General features: G+C 37.9%; 1 protein-coding gene across 15 annotated transcripts in view; it reads left to right on the top strand.

The window, feature by feature from the left end:
* The window catches only part of LOC124168485 (AMP deaminase 2), a 221771-nt gene that overhangs the window by 182363 nt on the left and 18419 nt on the right, over positions 1-20989 (top strand). For 11 of the 15 annotated variants that reach the window (XM_046546776.1, XM_046546782.1, XM_046546777.1 and 8 more), the window contains 8 exons: positions 7913-8153; positions 9996-10097; positions 11230-11325; positions 12836-12931; positions 14448-14555; positions 19391-19610; positions 19823-19952; positions 20044-20238. In XM_046546776.1, coding sequence (XP_046402732.1) covers positions 7913-8153; positions 9996-10097; positions 11230-11325; positions 12836-12931; positions 14448-14555; positions 19391-19610; positions 19823-19952; positions 20044-20238 — 1188 coding nt within the window. The remainder of the gene's footprint in view (positions 1-7912; positions 8154-9995; positions 10098-11229; positions 11326-12835; positions 12932-14447; positions 14556-19390; positions 19611-19822; positions 19953-20043; positions 20239-20989) is intronic. The other 4 variants (XM_046546781.1, XM_046546780.1, XM_046546786.1 and 1 more) reach the window with 4 other exon arrangements.

The following is a 20989-nucleotide window of genomic DNA, read 5'->3' as shown; positions in this document are numbered from 1 at the left end:
CCACTGACACGGTGATATATTTAAATGGAAGAGAAATTACTCTGGCAGTTCAGAGCTCGATTAAGAAAGAATATCATAATGTCTTTCAGGCTAGGGATTTTTCTTTGTTTGGACTCAATTTGTCACAATTGGCCACATCAATTTACTTAAATCGTTTGGAAATTATGTAAATCAAATAACATTCTTGTAAAAAAATTGCATCCTATTAATTAGATTTCATGTGGTGGACTCGTAGAATTCCGGATGAAAAACATTTCATCGTAAATCACCGACAGATACTGGTGCTGGCTTTGGAAATATTGGAGGTGGTTTGAGGATAAATAGCTCCGCATAAGGTTTATTAGAGCTCCAATGATTAACTTCCCTTGGAAATCGTCCTTTTAGATGACCGACCCATCCGCTAGCCTTATATAACCCTTATAAATCGAACCGAAAGGCAACGTGGAGTCCTTTAATTCGCTGCTTCTTTCGGCACTAAACCTCGGATCACACATCAAAAAACCACCTTTGGAATCAAATTACCCAAGGATATCTGAGTACCGTAGTATAAACTTTCCTTCCGGGAAACGAAGCTGTTTCATAGCCCTATGCGTGAAAATCATTTCGTATTTATTGAATATTTAATATGGATTTCAATCTCAGGATGGTACTCTGCAACGATAAGACAAAAGGCAATGAGTATGAATACTGCATGTACCGCACAAAGTTAAATTTAAAAAACTCCATTTCATATTTCCGGCCAAGATAAATGATTTTTCCTTTGTGGAATAATTTTCTAAATTTAAAATATATTTTGGCCCAAATGTGATATTGTGTTTGAGTGACGTACATATATAATTCTTTCTCTACGTGGAGAAATTCCCGCATGTATTTTAGTGAATTCTGAGTTAAGGAACTCGTGGAAAAATTTCCCCGTCTCTTGTCCTATTTTAGAAGGTGCTGAACCCACAGGAATATTGCTAGAATAGGGTAGTTTCCTTCATCAAAGAAATCGAAAGGCATTGATTGCGATTCGTTACCCACCATTAGTGTATTCATAATACACAAATTATTTGGTTTTTGAAATACCGGTTTAGACGAATGGCAAGGGTCAAATTTTATCCTCATTTGAAAAAGGCCAGATTGGCGCCCATGCGATTCCACTCACGACGTCACAGGGACCTAGTGTCTACACGAGAGGATAGGAGTTATACATCGTCTGAGGTTACCAATGCATGCATGAGGCACAGAGTTCAGGGAAACATGTCTTAATAATCACCTATTAAAACTGGCTAAGGTCGGAAAGTTTTCTTCCTTTGATAAGGTATTAATAAACCTTTTTTTAAGCCAAGCGCTACCAGCCAGCAAGGTACTCAGCTACCCGCTAGCATCCTGCGTCCTATCAGCGCTCAGAGCCTCGATCAAGGTCACCTCACAAGGCGGGAGGGGGAACCAGGAATGCGTCGCACGGACTTTTTCCCATCATTCCTACTTACGTGTCGCGTTTTCGCGCGCTTGAAATTTTTCACTTTTCATTTAATCGTGAAAAATAGATATCGTCATTTAAAAATCTAAAAGCGTGAAATACGTACTCCAGGAGTAATAATCTTTCGATATAGGCAATAAAAAAATAATAGGAAACCACCCTATTACCTTCTGTTTGATTAGCTTTCAGAGTACACATGTCACCAGAGTACACATTGTACAGAGACTATGAGGGTTCTAGGTGAACCCTCTTAAGGATACAACGCACCGTGGCCGGGAACCAAGCCCGTGACTTATACGTCCGATCACCCGGGGAGGGGCTGGAGAGGTAGGAAAAAGGATAGAGGCGCCGCCGCGATGGGAGCCCGCCGATGCCTCTGGGAAGGGATAGGAGCGGAAGGGAGGGGACGGGGAAAACACCTCAACGCTATAGAAGCGAAAAGGGCCCACTAAATAGCGAAACCAAGCATACGCAATTAATTTTCTACCAATCCTAGTGGATTTTCCTATGAGGAAGAAAAATCCATCGATCGAATCGGTAGATAAGTACACATTGTACACATGCCCTCCATAGAGTTGAGAAATTCCTCGGTTTATTACCCTCCTCAGATAATGATTCGCGGTATCCCCGGAGAGTTATTTACGCCTAAACCATCTTACGTTGTTATGAGCTGTGGCTTGGATAATTCACTTTTTTTACTATCCTGCTCTTGTTCTTCGGTTTAATCTCATGAAAACCAGATCGGGTGGTCTGTAATGCTTTATTTTTCTCAAGCATTGAATGCTTCAGTCAAGGTTCCCTTTATTACACTATTCACAAGATTTCCCCCTTAAAGAGTGAATAGTAGAAGAAAATTCTAAACAAAAATTCAATTACAACATGCAAGCAATCTGTTTGAAAACTATGACATCCATCATCTTCAATCAATACAGGTAAAAGACCGTAAGTAGTAGAAATGAAAATTATATATTGAGCATAGCTAAAAATATGTTGTACTTGACGGCAATGATGTCTCTAGGTCTTTGATGTGTACACTCGTGCATGATTTAATTTTATTCTTTTGGAGAGCAGTATGATGTTTTCAGCAGCAGAAAAAAATTAACTTCTTCTCATAAAATAAAATAAATTGTGACTGCTAATCTCTAATGGGAAGTTAACTTCCAGTTATATGTACTTTATGATTGTCGCAATCAACGTGAGGATTCTCTTTTTGGGTAATCATGAGATCTGTGTCCTTGGTTTGTGTCTAGTAGGCCCCTTGTATTCCACTACCTTGCATAACTCATGTGAGATGAGAGAAACATACCAGTGAGGATGATTAACAATGAAAAATGTCCTTTCCGTTTGTAATAAGTGGTAAGTTTTTAGTAACATACAGCGTAAAGCATTCACAAAAGCGTTATGAGCCAAGATATGGAAGTTTACTCAAAATAGTCGTTGGTATTCAGCTGCAGAAGCGGAATAAACTTGCGTAAATACCCACTAATGGAAACTAATTCGCTTATTTTTTAAGCAGTCGTTGAGGAAACATCTCCCAAAATTAATATGTTTGGTGTCCAAAAAAAAAAAAATCTTTGGCACAAGCAGCCACTTCGATAAACTTTCTTAGGAATGCATTGATTGTTTACGTGCGTAATTTCATTTGGCTACTAGTTATGCATTGTGGACCCTAAACATATTAATGATCTTTTATTTGAAAAAAAGTTAAAGGTTTTTTATCTTTCTCCAGCTTCTGCTCCTTCTGGGAATCGGATCGTTTTCGCCGAAACAGCTGTCTTCCTCTCGACATTCAGGCCGTTCAAAGCACCGGTTTATGACGGAGGTTTCCGAATTCGCGGTATTTCAGGACCTAAAGGAGTCGATACCTAGAAATGCAACCTCGGCAGGATGCGAGAGTATTCCCGGAAAGCATTGCCTATGTACATAAACGTGAATTCTCTGGTTTACTCATAAAAAAATTCCCTTTTCCCGGCACGATACTTAAATTTGAAGTGTGTACTACTCATGGAATGGACGTAAAAGAAAATGGAAAGCGGTATCATAACATAATATCTATGTATTGGGAAATGTGATAGAAATTTTTTCTAGGATTGTGAAGGACATTTAATATTTTTGGCAAAGCTTTTCCTTTTTTATTCATTTGAAAGCGTATGTTTGTTCCGAATAATTCGACGCTTTTATTTATTAGGCTATCGATTCTTCTAATTTTCGTATTTCGTCACGTATAATTTGTCTCCATTCAATTCTTTTTTCGCTGGTTACAGAAAATGTTAAGAACTTATAATAATACCTCAGTTTTTGCATTTTTTGGTGTATCGGGTGTTATTGTTCGATAATTGTGGGGAAAATGCAATTTAAAAATAAACTGGTCCTTCTGAAGTGGAATTTATGTTATGAATGGGTACTTTTAAAAAATTCGAAGGCAAAATACAGATGAGGGATCGAATTCAGATGGAGATTGAGGTTGACTAGTAAAATAATGAAGTTCAATAAGGGTCTCTGTAATTTTATACTGCATGCGATACTAATCCTGATAAAGTCGGCCAGAGGAGTTACGTATATTTCGTAATGGAAATGTGACTTAAAAGATGATTTCAATATTTAAATGAGGAAGCGCCTACCAAGTGAGACCTTCTAATTGGTTACAAATTTGTTAAAAACCTTTATTGGTTTATATATTACTAGGAATTTTGACTCTTGCTTCATGGTGTTGTGAGGCATCCTTGAACCCCAGTATACCGGACCCAAGCACCCAGCGCGACCCTTTCTTGGACCCTTCCTCAACCTCCGAGAGATAATACAAGAAGACGGACATCATAGCGTGAAGTTACCCCTGCTGAAATGCCTGATCGTAGCACAGTTTTACCTCTAAAGTATTGGAATCAGTAAATTATGCTATGCCAGTACATGAATTACCACGATAAAAAATTCCCATGGACCGGGAATCGAACCACACTATCGAGGAACTACGCTATCCAGGTTCTTTGATTCCCATGGTAATTTTACGCGGGTCCAAGTGGCCCGGTAAGCCAAAGGTCCGTGGCTCGATTCCCGGTCCAGGGGAGATTTTCTCAAGTCAATTCATGTATTTCACCGCCGTTCACGCGGCAGGCTTCGAAATATTACTACAATAGGTTTGGGTGATGAGATATATCATAGAACACTTTTTATTACTGATTAACACGCCCCCGTCTCCTCCTGGGTATGCCTATGGATCAATTATACCCAGTGGCGGATATAGAAAAAACTGAAGGGGGAGCGCGACTCACTGGAATGGCCGCGACTTTTCTAACTAGGTTAGCTATCTTTATGTCAGACAGAAACGTATGAAATACGATGACACGGACGTGCGCGCGTGGTGCATTGGAAAGTACAACTCACGAATATTACAAAAGAGGATCCTCAAGTTGGCCTCTAAAAGTGTTGTCACCCACCGCGTATTTAAATGGGTTTACAAAAGTCGCCACTCGTGTCGCTGACGGACAAAGTGATCCGAATTTCACGGGAAAGTAAGATATAATTAGGGGTGTTAACAGAAATTTATTTATATGAAGATGTGATCTATCAGATGCATCACTTTTCAAGGTATTCCTCGCAGTTACAAACATTATAGTGCAAAATATTGGAAAAAAGTGGATCGCTTTGCACTCATCAGCATTCTGCGGACATTTTTGAAACCCGATTAAAATGCGACCGAATTGGCAACGGAAATCAGACATATATGGGATGGAATTGGACCTCCTCTCTGCTGTCTCCTTGGTACAACCACTCGATAACTCGACTCAAAGTCGACTGGCGGAGGAAACGAACGAATAGCGCGGGAAAGAAATGATTGAAGCGGGCGACTGAGGCGTCAATGCGGGCGGCCCTGCCAGGGTGGGCGAGGGGCGCGTCCCGCTCACTCCTCAATGTATCCGCCACTGATTATTTATATAAGGGGACCCCTACTAAACTATCATGAACTTTACTCTTTCCTCTATTCTTCAGGTAAATGGTGAGGATTTCTCGTAAAGTTCTCGCTTGGGAGTAGAGTGGCGACGCTTGGGTTAAGATTCACCTGATTCAAGGTCTCCCACCTTCATTTATTCACGTGCGCCTGTACTAACACGAGGTCGAAAGCGGCGCCCGCTTACGGAGTGAACGTGGGGGAATAGGAGCAGTATCTCTTTGAGCCGTGTGAAAGGAGTGTTTTCTTCATCAAAGAAGGCTCCGCCCGCTAGCTCGTTTGTGCTTGCTTTCAGCTCGTCCTCGTCCTGCCGCGTGTGTTTATCCATACCCTAGAGAGCGAGTCTAGGCGTTGAATCCTTCACAGAGAGGGAACGAAGATGAAAGAGCGCATTGTTTGGAGTAGGTACCTTCCGCCGACGTAAGTAATGCCGAGATGTGGGGCGAAGTTTCCCGCCAGCACCGTGCCTCGCTAATGTCTCCCCAGCGTGCGAGCCTACTTGGATACCGCGTGAATTTTATCCCCAATTGCCTCATTTTTATCCCCCATGACCTCATTTTTTCGCCGCTAACCAGGGGCGGATTTAAGGGGAGGTCGCAGAGGTCATGACTTCCCCCAAATGTTATCAAACATTTTCGATTTGTGTTAGTCCCTTTCGCGCCGAATACCTCATCTGTGCGGCGAGGATTTTCTTCCCTAAACAGCGAAAGCCACACCAGTGCGTCCTGAATGTTCTTACCCTAACCAACGAATGCCGCGCCTGTGCGGCACAGGTCGAAAAAAGTGACCGTCGCGGACACAATAGACCCACGGACGCGGTCGCCCCTCACGATCCGCCTTAGCGTGAGCCCAGTCCCATCTTCGGCCGCTCAGGTCGACCCTTTCCTATCCTCTCCACGCGGTCAACTACTGTTATTTGCAGTGTGTTTTCCAAAAAAATATTTGTTGCTTACTTTTGAAATTCAATGCTAGAAATGAATTCATCTATTTTTGCTGACCACATGGAAATTTCAAACAAAATTCTAACGTTAATCTCAGCGGAGTTATAGAACAACTAGTAAATACATTAAATCCGTCTAAATCAACGTTAGAACTTCGTTTAAAATTTCTGCACGCTCAGAAAAAAACACAAAATTCATTTTGAATGTAAAAAAATCGGTGCGAGCAACAAACATTTTCATATATTTTGCATTAACATTTTAGCCAGTTGACCACGAACTCGTGCTAGGAAGGGGCTTTTAATCCTTCTAGGGTCTGGGACAGAGGCCGAGGAAAGGGATCGGCGCCCTCTGAGTTGGGTCCAAAAATGGTTAGGGAGGGAACCACTACCTTCAGTTGACGCGAAAACGCTTCGTATAAGGGAGTAAAGAAAACTTTCAAGAGACTCGTATTGAGGAAGAATTTCCCTGAGCCAAGGTCCGGCGCGAAAGGGTTAATAGTTTTTGCTTATCCTTATGAGACTACAAGACCCAAACGTGATAGAAGTTTGAGTTGTATTTATCGTAGAGTGTAGCATTCTCTAACCAGGGGCAGATTTTATTTTGGGTAGGAGGTCACAGTGGTCATGATCCCCCCTCAAATTTTATTAAATGTATTACATTTTTACAAGTTTAATAGTGTTTGTACCCTTGTAAAGAAGTAAAGGGAGTGTGAATGCGAATTTATGGCTACAAGTTCCAAACGTTAGATAAGTTTGATTTGTATGCATCATGGAGCGTAGCATTCCCTACAAAAAAATTTATATGGGAAAGCGCCCCTTTCTTTCTCCCGGGGGTATTCCATACTCCCCAGACCCAAGGACTTAACTATTTCTCTCAGTTATGGAAACAATCTATTTAAACGTATGGGATTGCATTAAATGGGGAAGAAACATAATGCATTCATTGCAAAATGTAGATATGGGCAGTATACGTTGAGTGTGTTCAACTTTAAGTGTAGATTTATGTGAAACTTCATGTTGGCAAGAGAATGTAGCTGAAAGCAAAATTTCAGAGTGACCATCAGTAGGTATAGCAAATAGTTAAGCACATAGTAATATTTCTTGGTGTTCAAAGTGACATTTTTCTGTCACCCCTCTCCTTGAAACCTCTTTTGCGTTTTCCTTCATGGGTAAAATTGCTATCAAAATACATTTTCTTACATAAGTATGAGTATTCCACTATAAAGTAATATATATCCATGAGAAAATAAGTACTTATTATGTGAATATTATTTACAGTTTTTGATAGTATAATATGTGCATATTATTCGCACATTACGTATGTACATAATTGATGAAATATTATTTTCATTACGAAATATTATTGTATGTATCCATTTATGCAACTTTCATACGGCATAAATTTTAAGTGTGCTGTGTGGGAACTAAGGTCTAAAAATTATATTTGTGGAGAAGTTTAGTAGAATTTTGATTTGTGTGCGTTTGTGTGAAGTTATGTATGCATAGAATATCTTGTGCATTACGTATTTATGAAACTTGTTTATTTTTAATTTTATTTAAGGTTCCTTTGGAAGACTTACAGCATGCATCTCAACTGCTGGTTCAAGCTCTGGGGATTCGTGAACGTTATATGGCAATCTCTCATCAAAGTTTCCCCTGCACTACATCCAGGTTCTTGCGATACGTTAATGCACAGAATTTCACTACTGGTGGTGGGGGTGTCTTAGATGGTGGCCCCAACAGTAATTGCTTGGATTACCCTCTCCCAGAAATTCATCATGATGACCGGAAAACTATTGAAGGTATGGCTTTTGTTTGAGCTTCCGTAAAAATTATTCCTAGCACTGCATGTGACTGATGCCTGCTATAGTATAGGTATGTTAGTGGTGTATAAATCTCGGGATTGGTAAGAGGAATAGATTTCTGGGTATGGAAGTTTATTTCATTTTATGGTCCAGCATGTGCCCAATATCTTTACTTTCATTTTTTTTAGATGTGAATGGTTTATTTCTTTCCTAGTGTAAATATTATTTGCATTCAGCGGATTATGGTTGGTGTTGAATGAATAAGAAATACGTGCCATCTGATTGAAATTTAACTATTTTCTCAAGAAAAAGCTGAAACTTCTTTTTATTAGTTAACTTTCATGAAATAATCTTTCGATCCTTTAATCTATGTGTAATGAGTTACCTTCTATTTTATTTATTTAAGTTTCATCAGTTATGTGGTTTCTTTATATTACTTACATGTATCCCACTACATTGCATTATTTGAGACACATTTATATTAAACTTATTGCGTTTTTGCCTCGGTGATATAGTATCAGCTTTTTTTGGGCTAGTAGGTTACATCCATGATGTAATGGCTGGGTGAATAAATACCTAACTGTTCACTTAACTTGTTACATCAATTAACACATCAACAGGTGATTGGGCCGTAAGGATTGGGCTTTAAGATTACATGCATAACTTACTAGCATGTTATCATGTGCTGGGCAGTTTTTAGTTGAAAAAAATCATTGTGGTATGACTTGTAAATCCACAAATGTTGGGTATGCCTGTAGATTTGGTCTGAACTTCAAGAGAGCCTTCAATGTACTGTGACTCGTGAGTCACTGCACAAAAGGAGCATTTGTGAGCAACATTAAAGGAGTCATGTGTCCCCCTCAGTGTGCGACCACCCATTCCAGTGTGACTTGCTCTTCATGCAGCACGCCTCCATCCATCTGTGTGCCTCCCCTCTGTGCAACTCTAGTACTCCATGTCTCTCGGAGTTTAATTCCTAGATAACACCATTTTTCAAAATTGAGATTTATAATAAATTGTAATTAAACTGGAAAACTAGTAATGTTAGTCATGAAAATGCTTTGCTCTGAGCTCTTTCCTCTACCTTGCATTCCCATTCCTTTGGAGTTTACAGTGAGGTAGTTGTCACAAAAAGTTGCATTTCCTATCAGTAGTCATGTTCATTAAGTGTCGTTTGGAATTCCACAATGGAGAATCTTTCTGCATTACATTTGTTTCACATTGCATCATCTGCAATTATGGCCAACTCATATTTTAATGATGTATCCCTACTTTTTATAGTTTTATAAGAAATATTATATTCTGTTCATATCCATTACCAGTTGTGGTAACTTTACTCTTTAACTATATTCAGTAACTTTATTCTTTAACTTTATTCAGTAACTTTATTCATCTTTTAGCATCCTAATGTCAATGTGGTGGAACTATGTATTCCATCATCAATTTGTGATATTAATTTTTTTTTATGGAAAATTGCATTTCATAAGGAATTGAAAATGTATTCATCCCCAAATCATATCTTGTGAGCTCTAGTGGATGTGTGGACGTGTCACATGTTGTTTGAGTGTAGATACTGAACTAAAACCTCTCATAACTGGATTCGCCCCGATGTAATTTTCACGTTTAAAGTTATAGTACCTGTAGATAATAGGAATACCATATTCCTTCTTTTGTCAGATAAATGTAATTTATCATGGCAAACCTATTGAAATAGTACAAAAGTAAAGATTTACATATGCTCAATTTACTTTTAACTGATTAGTTTCTTCATTCAGAGTAGAACGTCTCCATCTAATATGTGAAAAGCTTGATAGTAAGTGGTGCATTTGTTCAAAATAGAATTTGCCTCTGAAGATTCTGATGAGGAAAGTGAGATTGATCATGCACAAAGTGTAAGCTCCAAAACTACAAGTGTGTTTGCAATGGCTGAATCAATTAAAGGTATGAGAAACTGTCCCTTAATCAAAATTGATGACTTATGGACTATTGAATTCTATCCAGCAACTATGTAAGTACACCTTAAATTTCAAATTCAATTTAGAATAGGGTGGTTTCCTTCATCAAAGAAAACGAAAGGCATTGATTGCGATTCGTTACCCACCATTAGTGTATTCATAATATACAAATTATTTTGTTTTAGAAATACCGGGTTAGACGAATGGCAATGGTCCATTTTTATCCTCATTTGAAAAGGGCCAGATTGGCGCCCATGCGATGCCACTCCACGTGACGTCACAGGGACCTAGTTTCTATAGGAGAAGATAGGAGTTATACATCGTCTGAGGTTACCATTGCATGCATGAGGCGCAGAGCTCAGGGAAACATGTCTTAACAATCACTTATTAAAACTGGCTAAGGTCGGAAAGTTTTCCTCGCTTGATTAGTTATTAATAATCCTTATTTAAGCCAAGCGCTACCAGCCAGCAGGGTACTAGGATAGCCGCTAGCAGCCTGCGTCGTATCAGGGCTAAGCCTCGCCTCAAGGTCACCTCGCAGGGCGTGAGGGGAAACCAGAAATAAGTCACGCGGAGAGACTTCCCGACATTCATACTTAAGCGTCGCGTTTTCGCGCGCTTGAAAATTTTCACTTTTCATTTAATCGCGAAAAATAGATATCATCATTTAAAAATCTAAAAGCGTGAAATACGTACTCCAGGAGTAATAATCTTTCGATTTAGGGAATAAAAAAATAATAGGAAACCACCCTATTGATTATTTTGGGAGACTCGTTGAAGTTGTTCTATGATATCAATTTGTTCATAGTTTCTATCCCATTTTTACAATTTGAAGCTGGATCTCGCTGGACCAAAAAAACATTCATCATGACCTAGCTATCTATTGCGAAACAAAAAAAGTCCCATCCCTTTCCGTAGGGGGATATTTCGTACTCCCCGCACCCAGGTCATGACCCCAAAATTTGATGCTGAATTTTCCCCTGACTTCATTAGTCTCACTCTCTAATTTTCAATAATTGAAAATAAAACTTTAATGATTTCCAGTCTAAATATTCACCTAATGATAGATATTGTTGTGCATTTATACTGGAATTGATGGTGTACTTTTCATAAAACAGACGCCATTAAGGAGAGTACGGTGTTCATTCCTGAAGAGACAAAAGAAATTGAGGAAAAATTAAAGTTGGACTGTTTGATTGGAAAAACTTCAAAAGGTAGGAGCAGAGTTTGTGCTCTGTGATTAAAATTTGCCTGAGAGTAAAAGTACAGTGGAACCTCGATAAAACGACAACCCACGGTGCACCAATAAACACTCGCTATAGCGAATTGTCGCTTTACCGGAAGTGGTGCAACTAATAGCCAATATACCTCATATTACTCCTTCATTTTTATTTTCTCGCTTAGACGTGTTTGGTGTTTTTTTGGCCATGGTGTGTTCCATCAAATGCTTTCTATTCATGCAACTCATGGACGTGCGGGTATGCTGACGCCTGCTTTCTGCCGCCCGAGGAACAAAAGAAGATCAAGCATTCGCGAATGCTAATCCTACAATATTTTCACCAAAATTAACTACTTATTTATCGAACGACAGTTTACCACATAAATTTGAGACTGAGCACTCTATTAACTTCATTTCTAACTGATCGCTAGCAATTACAGAGATTAAGGAGTCTTGGTGTAAGTTTTTCCGGCGGTGAAACCCTCACTATGGCGAGAGCCAACACCAAAAGGGCCTCGTAAAAACGAAATTTTTAACATGCTTATTATAGGATCAATTGACGGTGCATCGGCTATCTCCCGTAATAGCGGGGGTCTCGCTATAGCCCGTACTCGCTTTAACGAGGTTCCACTGTATGTCTTACTAATTTATAAGTTTTGCTTGTAATAATTTCTTGGCCTGTCTAAACTGCCACTTAACCCTTGGGCTGCCGGAGTTAGTGATTTTAGCTACAAGCCTGTGCAGGAGAGAAAGAAAAAGTATATTTCTCCTCTAGTCTGGCCAAGTGTCTAGCAGGGAGTGAGCCCTTATAACTCTGGGGCGATCCTTCCTTTTTTCCTAAAATGGGATGGGCCTATATTTGGGCGTTTGTCGTAGGCACATACATGTGCACCCCCTTCGGTGAGGGATGGCCCAAAAGAATTAAGCCCCTTAGCTATCCCTATGGTAAAGCCAGTGTTGTACCCCCTAAAACTGGTGTACCCCCTAAAATCCAAACTCGTTATAAGCGTGCCGGTTAAACTACCTTTTTAAATCTGTAAAAAATAGCCCTACTGTAAATTGTCCAATGGATTTCAGAAAGAAAAATCGGAAATGATTATTTACTTGTTCAGAGTTATCTCGTGGCAAAACTTGGAACTAATATAAGAGTTTGTGTTTGACATTTCAATAGTGGCCGGATGTATAATACATGTCCAGCTGCAGGCAAATTTTGGTGAGTACCGCCTAAATTTTTTTCCTAACTACAGCACTGGGTAAAGCACCATAAGGTTATGGTGAGGAAAAATCCCCAATATGCCCAATGCTCATATCCATCTAGCAATAAAAATTTTGGGAAACTGCTGCAGGTAGTCAACCAATGACTTAAACATTTGAAAACAATTTTTCCTGAAGTCATTATGCAAAACATTTTAAAATGTTCCCGCAGTCTAAGGGTTAATCAGAGATAGTATTGTACAATGTTGTACATATATACTCAAATTGATAGTGGACTTTTCATGAAACAGACTCAATAAAGAAGAGTTTAATATTTGATCCCAATGACATGAATGACATTGAGGAAGATTTGAGAAGGGACAGTATAATGGAAGATATTTTAAAAGGTAGGAACAGACTTTGTACTCAATAATTTAATTTTACTAGCATTTAAAAGTATTTTCAAACTACCTATTTTTCTTCTACAATGAGGTAAATAATATATTACTGCCTTGAGAATTTTTTATAAAACACTCAAACCTCTTGATGATGTTGTTCGAGTGTGCCCCACGTACTATTTGGGTTTGTTGCCTGACATTTTGCAATAAGTACGCAGCGTACATCCAAAAAACAACATCAACAGCTGTAATGACCTATGGAAGCTCTTATACTCTTACCTGATGAAAATTCCTTTTAGAAATTGATTACTTTCTGAAGTAGTCATATTGTAAGACAACTTTGTAATCTGGAACTAGCTGGGCCAAACAAAGATTCATTAATACCCAGCTAGGCTCAGAATTTTCCAGTAGAAAAAGACCAAGTTGCAGATGGAACACAATGGAAATAAAATGGGGTCTAGAAGGATCTTGCAGGATCTAATTCAGTGTAAATGTAGAAAAAACTAAGCAAAACCCAGTGTTTCATCTGGGACCTGGTCTTATTATATAGGAAAATTCTGGAACTAGCTGGATCATGATTGATCTTTGTTTGGTCCAGCTTGCCCAATTTTTAATGCCAAGGTTTTATAATCAAATTTAAACTCTATAATATGATGACCAAAATCGAACTGGCTGCCTCCACCAGTCATAGTAATGTGTAAGAAAATAATTTGACTGGTGCCAGTTCCTTATCCAACATTGCCAGTGTTTGTAAATGCCTAACCTACTTCCCAGTGAGAAATGGGTGGTGGAATCCACGTGGAACCCACGTGGAATCCACGTTGAGTGGTGGATATTTGGTGGTGGTGGATATTGAGTGGTTGGACCCACGTGGAATCCACGTTGATTTCAAGTGGATTTGTGGTGATTATCATAAAATGTTAAACAGAATTTCTAATTTGTGGAACTTAACTCTCTGGTGACATTGCATCATTTATCATCCTGAAACCACGCTAGTTATGTGAAAATGTATTGCACATTCTATTTTTATATAATTCGTGGAAAGGCAGCCATGAGAGCACATGAAAAATCGTAGACACATATATAGAAGGTTTAGATATAGAGTGGTTGAGGTTTTAATGGTTTTAGGACAGCACCAACTGCTGTTTTAATTTTTCCACCAAATTTCCACGTGGGTTCCACGTTGATTCCACGACCAAAAACACGTGGTATCCACGTTAATTTTCCACGTGGGTTCCACGTGGATTCCACCACCCATTTCTCACTGGGTTGATGTATGATATAAGTTTGACATAGGCTTTGCAGACTTCAAATAACCTAATGTTATTTAGTGTCATTTTACCACATTCAGGGGAAAGATTTAAAGTGCTGATTTCCTTTGCACAATCATTGAATCAAATTCTCTTTCGAAACTGTTTGAACACTAGATCTTGTGGAAAACTTCATCCTCCACTTTCAGGCATTTGCATTTAGAGTTAAACAAAATATTGTGTATATTGCATGTGAACAAAATACCCCACGTCAGAAGAAAGCAAGGAGCATGCAGACGGTACTAAGAAAAAGTCTCTAACGGATGTTGATAGTTTGAGCAGTTTTGAAATTGGCTATATTTTGGAAGGTGGAGAGCCAAAAGGTATGAATAGCTACTTCTATTCCAAAAATTCATGTTGTGAACATGTGAATTACACTTCTAACTGAAAGTGTGAAATGCTACCTAATTATTTGACTTCTATAATCAGTTATCTCATCTTTCCTTTCTTTGATATGTCTTAAATTGACACAAACAGCTCATTAATTGTGATTGACATTGTTGGTCAGCTGTGTTGGTCTAACATCACTTCATTGTCCTCATACTTGGAGCTTTGCACTGCATGGTGTCAATTGAGCAAAGAGATGAGTACAGCTGAAAAGCCATGTAGCCCTGAGTGATAAAATTGGCTTCCATTGTCCAAAGAATGCTAATAAAAGCCATTGTGGATTCTAAATCACCTCCCCGATAAAATATTTGTAGTACTTTGCGGGAAATTGAAGTGTAGGAACTTTTGTCTAGCTTATATGGCTCATGGCTCTACTTTTGCCAAAGTTCTAGGATCCAACTTTTGCACAACCATCGAGGCATATTAGCCTACAAGGCTATATCAGTGCCCCAAGACAACATGTGAGCTTAGTTTGATGGCAAAATATACCGTATTTCTCCAAATATAGCCCCCCTCTGAATATAGTCCCCCCCCCCTAATTTTGAGGCTTCGGTTTTGGGAAAAGTTAAAAAAATGCGTTTGAATATAGTCCTCCCCTGTACTTTTACCACGCATATTAGCCAGGCATTTTTGGAGAAAAGGGGGGGACTATATTCAGACAAATAAGGTAGGTGAATATAGAGCTGTTAAGTTAGTGAGAAACTCGAGAAAAGTTCCCGCTTGGCTTCTCAATGATAACCCTGTGGAAAGAGATGTCAGAAAAATCACAATTGCTATATCTGCAAATATAAATAGTTTCAGAGAGGAGTCATTGATTCTACATAAGTTCTAGTCTGTGGGGACAGGCTATAAATAACAAATCATGTAGGGGATCTGGTTAGTATGATGGCTAGAGTATGACCCCTTGCACACACACACACACCGATTTTGGATGGCCGGTAAAATACTGTTGCAAAGCACAAATTGTGCAAAAATTGTGGAATTGATAAAATCAACTTTGTTTGAAGTTGAAAAGACAATTTTATGAAGGAATATCCTCAATTTTCTATCAGTGTAGGGAAATAATATCTTTAATACGAATATGAAGTATTGAACAAGTATAGAGCATTTATTAAACGAACTGTGCACAAAGATTTTTCCGAAATCAGATATTATTAGAGAATGATGCCACTGCCCTAAATTTTTTTATGAAAAATAGGCTGTTTATGGAAGCAAACACTTAAGAGACCTTGCCATAATTACTGCAGCCGTTTGATTAAAAAGCATTGATGAATATGCATATCAGCATCATGAAAACTAAATTTATAGCACATTTATTGAAATATCACTCAAGCTCCCCCTGTGGAAAATTTCTGGCTACTTGCCTGACAAGTATGGGGAAAACATATTTTTACCTGGTATTCTAGCCTGTGATTTACTCTTTCTGTGGTTTTTAGGTACTGCATTAACGTAATTCATCATATATTTTATCTCCTATCCATTTCAGGTCTCCCACTTGTAGAATGTAAGTTATTAAAAGCACTATTGAGAAAAATTTTATGGGTGTACTTGGGGTAAATTTGAAAAGTATGTAACATTATATTTGCCAAATCACATAGTTTTGAGAGTGGTTGCATCATCTTGATTGGGTTAGATGGGTGCCATTGAAGCTATTCAATTCATTGGATACATCATCATAATTCCAAATAAAATTATCAAAAGAGCATTTAAATTCTTTTCTGACATTATCTCCGGTAGTGTTATGTATGTAATTCTGGTAGACCAGAGCTGTGTAGCACTGCCTACATCAAAAACTACTGTAAGCTGGAGGTTCACGCCGAGTCTACTTTAAATGAAATTGTCAGTCTCTTAGAATATACTTACAACATTGAGTCCTCATTTAAAGTCACTCTGATTAATATCATTTCACAATAAGGTTGCAAGATTTTTAATTCCTTCATTTTTTTATCGTCACCCGTGCCTCACAATAATGTCACGTTCAAATTTTGTGTGAGAAAAAAAGGGAAGCGTAATTTTATATGCATCAGCAACAACATTGGTTCCAGGTTGGTAGTTTCTCATGTAAGGTAATAAGGAGTGTTTATAGTGAATTGTGATTGCAATCAGCACTAATTTTGACATCGGGGATATCTGCACGGAAATATCCTAATGAAGCGAGTCTTTTGCACCAATGGGGGCGAAAAAAGCCGAAAAGTACATGTTGACCAAAAACTGCACACCATTTGGCAAAGCAAGAATGGAGCCACTTTCATTGAAATTGGATGAATGTTAGGCTTTTAAGTGTCAATAATCTGGTCAGTTTTTAAAGAAAAATTCAAGGAGTATGGGAGAGTTTCAACTCCTTGGAGTGCAAAACATTAAATTTGCCCAGGAAATACATTATTAGTGGAGATAGAATAATTGTTAACTTAATGGTTCGAGATTAAAATGCTCAAACAGCCATTTGATTTGGCTAGCTTTCAGAGATAGCGATTGGTCCTCTTGGGTCGTGACAATACTGCTTATGTTGTATATGAAGATAAAATTTGTTTGTAAGCCATAATTTGGCTTTCAAATTATTCAAAAATGCTCCAAAAACGAGACGTTAAAATTTTGCCCATGGTAAGGGTGAAAGTTTAGAATCGATTTTTACTCTTTGCATCTATGTATACTACATTGAATGGCCTTAGGTATCCCTATGAAAGGTATGTCATGCCTTTAAACTCACCTTAACTCACCAATTGCCTCTGTGTTACAGTGTTCCTTTCATCTGATGATTTGTGGATACAAATGTAATCTATTTGTGCATAGAGATAGTAATAGGTCAGCTGTGTGTTTTTGCTTGCAAAATGTTCTTTATTTTTAATAATTTATCTTGCTTTGGCTGTAAAATTTTCTTTTCATGGAAAATACATGTTTAGCATAACACAAGGATGTAAGTACTTGTAAATAATGAGGGTATTGCATGTATATAGTCTATAATTTCTGAGAATTAAAAATACATGATAAAATTTTTGTTTGTGTGACATGTTTTAAAAATCACTAAGCCACATATATTACCTGCTCTTCCATTGTTCCTATTTTGTGTTGATTGTTCTTTTTAAGACTTAAAAAAACAATTCCTCTACTAAAAAAATACATGTTTTTAAAGTTGAATCCTGGGAAATTGCCATTCCATTTCACGTAGGTAAATGAAATATTTTTTTTTTATTTATCACACGTGGCATCATCACGTCATGGTTTTTATTGGGAGCAGTTTGCGGTGAAAGAATAGTTATTGTAAACTTTGCATTTAATTGATAATATTTAAGTCAGTAGTTACCTAATTTTGGTTGTTAACCAGTAATTATGGCATAATAGAATAATACTCCATAATTTTTCAGTAGGGTGGTTTTAATTAGTTATGCCGTTATATGGAAATTGGCAGGGAGGAGTAAAAATATGGCAAAATTTGTTTTTAATTGATGGGTTGTTTCCCTTGAATACTGCACAAATATTTCATGGAATGTCACCTCATGGCATAAATATATGTGACATCTTGAAATTTCAAGGAAAGAACTATCCATGAGCCAATGAAAATAAACAAAATTCTGAAACCATTTGTTTCAGTTAACTTTGGGTGCCAGAGAATGTATTTTAGAGATGCACTTCCTAATTAAATTGGTGTTCGTATTTCTCTTATCTTTGGAAATATATCCTTCCCTGGTTGGTTATAAAAATACTTTAAATACCAAACATTAAAGATGAAATTAACTGTACTTTTTTATATCAGGAAGATAATTGGTTGCAAACCATTCCTACAGAGAGTAACAATAACAAGCAAAATATATGAATAAGAGATTAGTGATAACGATTATGGATATAAATAGGAAAATTGAACATACACATTGAATATATAACCTCTATTGCCAAAGAGTTTTGCATTCCTTTGAATTCATCCAAAATATGATTCATGTTTGTCACAAAATTATAAATTAATTGATTAAACAGAGAACACAATATTGCTATGGTATGAATTCACACTGTAGCTGAACATGTGGAATTATCATTCTTTAATTTAGTTAATTTTAATAATGAAAAACACTTTGTTAATTCCACAAAATTCACAGTTTCTATTTTATTACCGGTTTTGACTATTACACCATTTTCAAATACATACAATATATGGTGGGGGCAGGTATATATATAGTGGTTGATAATGTGGGGGTAGGGGGAAAAGGTTTGGATTCAAGCTGGGATTGGTAATTCGTGGAAAAGAATAGGGGGGGGGGGACACAGTTTGTCAGGTGGGTTGTTGGGGTGGAGGATTTGGGAGGGTGATGAGTAATAAGGGGGATGGGTTGGGAAAGGTTATGTCGTTAACAAGGTTTCCATTTATGACTATTTCTCGAATTTCCAAGGCATCCATCCTTCTTCTTTTACTGGTAAAATGGAGTATTTCGGGGTCGAAATTACTTCCGTGCCCCATTTCCAGGGGGTGCCGGGCGAAAGCTGACGTATTGTCCATGTTTTTCCAACATGCCCTGCGTTCCTTTACCCTGGTGTTGAAGTCTCGTCCCGTTTGGCCGATGTAGCATGAATCACAATCATTACATTTTAATTTATAAATGCCAGATTTTAATTTTGGTTCAATAACATCTTTAGAATATATACCTCTGATTGTTTTGATGAACAAAGGAATTTCTCTTCCTTAAAAAATAATTATTTAAAGCCAACTACCACATTAAATATTTTATCTGTGATTATACGCCTGCAATCCATTATTTAATGTGATTTTGCTTCTTTTGTTTAGATCATCCCATCAATCCCCCTGCCGCCGCTGAAAATCCATGGGAGTGTGAATTTCCAGAAGCTAAAGGATATATCATCAAGTCTGTTGGGGGTGTTTTTAACGTATATAAGGATGAAGCTGCGTTAGCTGCTGGGAAGCCCAATGATTACCCCTATCCAAATTTGGCAACATTTATAGCAGACATGAATTATTTGTGTCTGATGATTGCTGATGGCCCATTGTGAGTTACGACCTTAATTTTAATTGTTCATAATATTTTGGACATTCTCTTTGTCAATATAATTTGCTCTTTTTCATCATTTTCAGCTCTTTCATATTATTTTAATGTTAGCTTTGGGTTAAAGGGCATAATATTTATCAATAAGTAATTCACTGCATCAAATCCTTATTTTTTGATGGTTGATTGATGTTAATTTATTCTTTTTATTCCAGAAAATCTTTTTGTTACCGGCGGCTAAGTTATTTATCCTCCAAGTTTCAATTACATGTTCTCTTGAATGAGTTGAGAGAGCTCGCATCACAGAAAGCTGTTCCTCACAGGGATTTTTATAACATTAGAAAAGTAATGCAAATCAGCTATTGAATCGCACGTGTCTTATTTATTTATAGGATTATTCACTATCATTCTGAATGTTTCTGATTTTTTTTAATAGGTAGATACCCACATTCACGCTGCCTCATGTATGAATCAAAAGCATCTACTTCGTTTTATAAAGAAAACAATAAAAAATCATGCTGATGAAGTTGTTACAGTTGCCAAGGGAGAGAAAATGACCCTTAGAGAAGTATTTCAGTCAATGAATCTTGGACCATATGATTTGACTGTTGACATGTTAGATGTTCATGCTGTAAGTACTCATTCTGTCATTACATCATTTTCATTGTTCCATTGGCTTAGTTAGTATTAACGATTGGCAGTGGTGTAGCTAGGAATTTTGTTCGGCGGGATTCAAAACCTGAAGGGTCAGGGAAAATTGTTTAAAAACAGGACTCTGAGTTGAGGGTTTTTAACTAATTTTAACACTTTTTATAAGTGGAAAAACTTTATTTTTCAGAGAAATCTTTTGTAAATTAAAGATTTTTCAATATTTTGTTTTCTTTTATGATGAAGCAAAGTACATAATTGTATCTAAATATTTTGGGGGCCTGGACCCCTCGGACCTCCCCCCTCAGAGCCGGCCTTAGGGCGGGGCGACCGGGGCGACCGCCCCAGGCCCCGCGCTTAAGGCCGCGTTCGTTAAAAAAAAATTAAAATATACAGTAGTTTTGAAAACGAACTGCGTGATGGTATCATAACGACGTAATTACGAAGTCTGAATTTGGGAGGGGAACACATACTTAGCCAGAGAGTGGTAGGGATTCAAAATTCTCGAGGTTATAGATGGGGTATAGAGTTTAATATTTTAAGTGAAGGGCCCCGCACTGAAGGTTCGCCCCTAGCCCCGCACCTGCTAGGGCCGATCCTGTCCCCCCTCACTACACCACTGATGTTAGGTACTCAACTCAAGAGGGGGGCTGGTAAGACACCCACCCATACTCGTTTTATTTTTTATTTTAACGTTCACTATCATCATTGGATGTTCAATCCTGAGAATGGTT

Source organism: Ischnura elegans, chromosome 11 (assembly GCF_921293095.1).
Source record: "Ischnura elegans chromosome 11, ioIscEleg1.1, whole genome shotgun sequence".
NCBI classification, from domain to species: domain Eukaryota; kingdom Metazoa; phylum Arthropoda; class Insecta; order Odonata; family Coenagrionidae; genus Ischnura; species Ischnura elegans.
The sequence above is the reverse complement of the archived record's forward strand: the minus strand, read 5'-3'. Positions and strand labels throughout refer to the sequence as shown.